At 41.5% G+C, this 5,065-nt stretch overlaps 1 protein-coding gene across 1 annotated transcript in view; it reads right to left on the bottom strand.

Annotated features, from left to right (window-relative positions):
* The window catches only part of CHMP4C (charged multivesicular body protein 4C), a 54,396-nt gene that overhangs the window by 9,534 nt on the left and 39,797 nt on the right, over positions 1-5,065 (bottom strand). The window contains exon 2 of the mRNA XM_006880500.1: positions 3,888-4,065. Within this exon, the coding sequence (XP_006880562.1) occupies positions 3,888-4,065 (178 nt within the window). The remainder of the gene's footprint in view (positions 1-3,887; positions 4,066-5,065) is intronic.

The raw sequence follows: 5,065 nt of genomic DNA, 5'->3' as shown, positions 1-5,065 counted from the left end.
GTACGCCCTTCTCAATTTTGAACTATGCAGTGTTCCCTTGCTCTGTTCTGACGACTGCCTCCTGGTCCAAGTATAAGTTTCGCATTAGAATGATCAAGTGTTCTGGGATTCCCATTCTTCTCAGCGTCAGCCATAGCTTGTTATGATCTACACAGTCAAATGCCTTTGCAGAGTCAATGAAACACAGACATTCCTCTGGTATTCCCTGCTTTCAGCCAAGATCCATCTAACATCAGCTACAATATCCCTAGTACCATGGCCCCTTCTAAACCCAGCCTGGACTTCCTACTTCAAATTACAATTGGACCATTTGGCGGAGAGGAAGGGGGCTGATAGTGGCGCTAGAGACAGAAGTGTGGTTCTGGCCCGGCCATAGTCCCCGGTAGGGCACTAAGTCCGGATTTCAGAAAAGCTTTGAAAGGGAGAGCCGATTTGCCCCTAGAGAGGGCCACCCATACCTTGGTAAGAGCCAAGTGCCCCCTGGGGAGATTCGTCAGGCCCCTGGGGAGAGTCACCTGACAGAGGAGAATTACCAGGCCCCTGGGGTGAATCCCTAGGCCCCTGGGGAGAATCACTAGACCCTGGGGAGAGAAACCCGACCCCCCAGTGAGAACCACCTGGTGAGGACCGCCACCTAGCCCCTGGGGTGTATGAGGAAATTTAACTAAGCCAATTTCCTCCATCTCCTCCTCTAGTACACCTATAAGTAACATCTCCAAAGCCCTTTTCTTTGTAATTCACAAGTTTGTTTTCTCTAGGTTTGCTCCCTTTCCTATAAAGGTAACCTAAACACTGAGTCTTGTTCCAGAACCTGAACCCTGAGCCCAGTTCCAGAGATGAAAGGGAAATATAACTGCCAGCTAAGGAGGTGAAGGGGATGGAGTCTCAAAGTACAGCCAACTACTCCCACTGGTCTCACCTACACAAACACCTTGCAGTCCAGAGGACAGAAAACATCATGAAAATATATTCTAACTGAACAAGAAGGCGTGCAGTGCAGCATCAAATCAAGACCACCACTAATGCGTTAAAGTGGGCTCTTCTTCCTCTTTATCTCAATGCCTGTTCAGCATGAAGCAGCCAGAGTCTGTGCCTCTATTCCCAAATGGGAAACCCACAAATAAAAAAAGACAATCTCTTTGTTAAAACAAACAAACAAAACAAAAAAATCCCCCAAACTTGTAAAACACTACAGAATGTGGATGAGTCTGGAAATCCTTAAGCCCACTACGGTAATTAGAAGATTGAACTGAGGATGGGGAGGAAAAGAGGGGAGAGAACAGATAGTTAAAGAACACTCACAGGAATGAATGAAATGAAAGGCAATCTGAAAGGAATGGATTATTAGAAACTATAAATTTGTCAATTAATAGCCTGGAACAGGACACGCATTACAAAGGGAATTGGGGGTGCAGGAGGGAGGAAATAGTGCACAAATAAATACATGAAACCAATCTCTTCGTGAAACTCCATTAAAATAAAAAAAGAAAATATGAGGAGAGGGGAAGATAAGGCTTATTTAAATATCATATAAAGAAACAAGATAAATATTGTTCAAATATAAAAACACAAGGTTAATTATCAGAACTTGATAAAGAATAAAATATGTCATAGTGAGTTTTAATTACTTTTTATAAAGTGGTCTTCATTGCTTCCATTGTCCCCTTTCCACAGAATCATTTCTACATCCCGCAAACACTCAAGTGTTCTTGTGCATCTCTGGGCCAAACCCCACTGTCATGTCCGTGGCCAATTTCCAGAAAAAATCAGGTCCCAGGCATTACCTCCCCAGTGTGGATGTAAGGTAAATTTCCACCAGCCCCAGTACATTAGGAATATTGGTTGGTAAACGCTTACTCTGTGCCAGGCACTATGCTAAATGCATTACATTTAGTATCTCTCTGAGTTTCACAATAACTATGTGAGATTAATCATTATTATTCATTCTAATTGTGCAAAGCTTACTCTGAGTCATATTCAACTTGACAACACTTAACCACCACTAAATGAGACTAGTGCTGTTCTATCTGGAGGAACATTCTTCCACTTTATACATCACTCTTCGTCAATGTGTAACCTGGGTTTGCTGTGATGCTGAAACCTTGTGCCATGGGGATATCAAACCAGAATGATTTCCCATTGTGGAAAGTGTTTAGTGGAGTTCCCAGTTGTAAAACAGTTTGGGAAGCAGGAGTGGGATCCACTTCCTAAACCACACGTCTCTGGACACTCTATGAACGTGGAAAAATGACAACAGTTATGGAAAGGCATTAGATCTTTTGTTCATAGAGTCACTATGTGTCAACCTCGGCTCGACGGCAATCAACAACAACAATCTACAAATAACAAAATAGAATTGCAGAGAAGCAAAGAGACTTGCCCAAGAGACAGTTAACAGTGAACTGGGATAATAACCCAGAAAATCTCTCTCTCACCCATGGCACTATTATTCTGTATTAACTGACTGCCTTAAAGAACGTTCTGACACATAGCAACCTTCTGTTGGTTTTGAGGCTTCAAACTGCAAAGGGAAGAGACTGTCTATCTTTTCTTGTGGAGATCCTGGTGGATTTGGTCAGCTGGAGAAGCATAGCCTTTGGATTTGCAGTACAACACATTTCAAACTACACACTTTTAGAGCTCTCTTATTCTGGATACAATGCCCCAAAGCCTCAAAGTCATTGCTACCAACTTGGAATCAATTCCTAATGACCCTCCAGCAGGAGTTAGAGGCTATAAATCACAACAGGAGGAGACTGGCCATCTAAATCGCTGGGAGATGCTGGTGGATTTGAAGCATCGATGAGGCATTGCCTTATGGGAGAAGCACTACTCCCTGCTGACTACACCACCAGAGCTCTGTTGTTCTGCATTGCTGTTATGTGCCGTCGAGTCAGAAATTACTGGAGCTGTGTCTCCAGTGAGTCTTCAGAGGCTATAAATCACACAGGGAGAGATTCCCACACTTCCATCTGCAAAGAGCTGATGGATTCAAACCGCTTGCCTTTGGTCTGGCAGCACAATCACTTACCCACTAGGACACGAGAGGCCCCTCTTTATTCTGTATTAATGAGTATCAAACATTGAGTATTTGAATCACATTAAAAATGGAATTAAAAACCAAAAAGTCCTCACCATGCCCTGCTTTAAGGGAGCTCTGGTGGCTCAGTGGTAAGGAGTTGGGCTGTCAACCCAAAGGTACATCATTCAAATCCACTGGCTATTACACAGGAGAAAGATGGATCTCCTAAGGTGTGAGTAACTCTCTGATAACCCACTAGAGGGTTAGCTATGAATCAGTTCCAACTTGACAGTACTTAAACAACAACAACATTCTATAGTTGCAGAAGAAAGATACGGATCTGCTTCTATAAAGATTTGCAGTCTTGGAAACCGTATGAGACAGTCATACTCTGTCTATAGGGTTACTAAGTGCTGGAGTTTGACTCCTTGGCAATGAGTGGGGCAAGCTGCAATTCTACAGCCCTTGAATGCTTACATTTAAGCCTTTTTAAAAAATTATGAGATGAAAGTATTTACAAGTGGAGTTTCAAACAACAGTGAGGCGGTTTGGAAACATGAAAGGCAAAGTCTCTGAATGACCTCTCTGAAACCAATACAGTCATTTTCATTCAGGGTTTTGGGGTTGTTTGGTTTGTGGTATTTTTTTTAACTTTCACTATTATTATGAGTCGCCTGTGACTCGACGACACGTAACAACAATAACATTATAATGGTTAATCTTCTTTGAGTGGAAACTCTATTCATACATATCAAAAAGCCTCAAATGAATAGGCTCATCCTTGCAAAAATCACCAGACACCTTCAAAGGCTCTTCTTAACATCAAGGGAATTTCCAACTCAGAAGGCAGAACAAAGTCACTTACATGTTTTCATGAACTGATTTCATTGCTTTGGCTGCAAAGCCCATGTTCTTCAACACCTCGGTGTTGGTGTGTGAGTTTTCCAAGGCTTCTCTCTGGAACTCAATAGTGGAAAGTGTGCCATCGATCTGAGTGAGCTGCTTCTCAAACCTCTTCTTTCTTTTTAGTGCCTGTAATGCAGCTAAATAAAGAAGACACATTTTTAAGGAGGGTGCCCAAGTCAGTTCTTTAAAAGAAACCAGCTCAGTACCAACTGTGAATTCAACACGGTAGATACCTAAACACAAAGACTACACAAGTCAACAGGAGGAGTTTGAGAAAAATACCTATTTTTCCAGTTACCTGTATGAACTTCCATTCCTTCAAATATTGTTATTCTTTCCTTCCAAATATATGGCAGGTGTGAGAGGTCAGAAACTCAATTTTCATAGCATAGAATTTTCATTGTATAGAAATGTTTTTGCCAGTATTGGATTTTGGAAAAAGGAGAGCTGAAAATATGATTAAATAATCAAATAGTAGAAATATTAAACTTTAGAGGAAGGAAAGCCTTAATGATTGTTGATTCTATTACAGTTTATTTCAAAGATGAATGGAAACTCTAAGAAACTAAATGACTTGCATGAAGATAGACAGATAGTGACCACTGCCAAGTTGACTAATTTGGTCTGAAACAATTAGGAGATGGTCGTTAAGGGTTTATCCAGCCGTAAGTGTCCATGAAATCAACACTGCTGGGGTCACACTGAAGGATCAGATGACACACAGTTGCCATAGATGACATACATACAGGAAGACTTTCAGGAAAATGATATCTCATTAGTAACTTAACAAGATAACCTTACCTACTTCACTCCAAAACCACAAATTGAATCAAGGAAGACACCTCCTTCCCATCCCTCTATCCACAAAAAGTCCTAAAGTATGCATCTTAATAGGTTATTTAGGGAAGAAAGCAGCAAAGAAGTGCTTATATAAAGACACATGAACAAGAAACGGAATAGGCAAATGAACTCGGATCGTTGTGTTGTTTCAGAGTGAACCATAAAAGTTATCATAATGAAGTTTCCTGAGACAGTTCTCTCTTCTCATACTGTTCTGAGCAACCGGGTGGCTCCTTGGAGAGGCAAGGATTCTGAGGCTCTGTCTAACATACTTTGGACATGTTGTGAGGAGAGACC

This window comes from Elephantulus edwardii, unplaced genomic scaffold, assembly GCF_000299155.1.
Source record: "Elephantulus edwardii isolate Elephantulus edwardi_28Jun2011 unplaced genomic scaffold, EleEdw1.0 scaffold00008, whole genome shotgun sequence".
Lineage (NCBI taxonomy): Eukaryota > Metazoa > Chordata > Mammalia > Macroscelidea > Macroscelididae > Elephantulus > Elephantulus edwardii.
The sequence above is the reverse complement of the archived record's forward strand: the minus strand, read 5'-3'. Positions and strand labels throughout refer to the sequence as shown.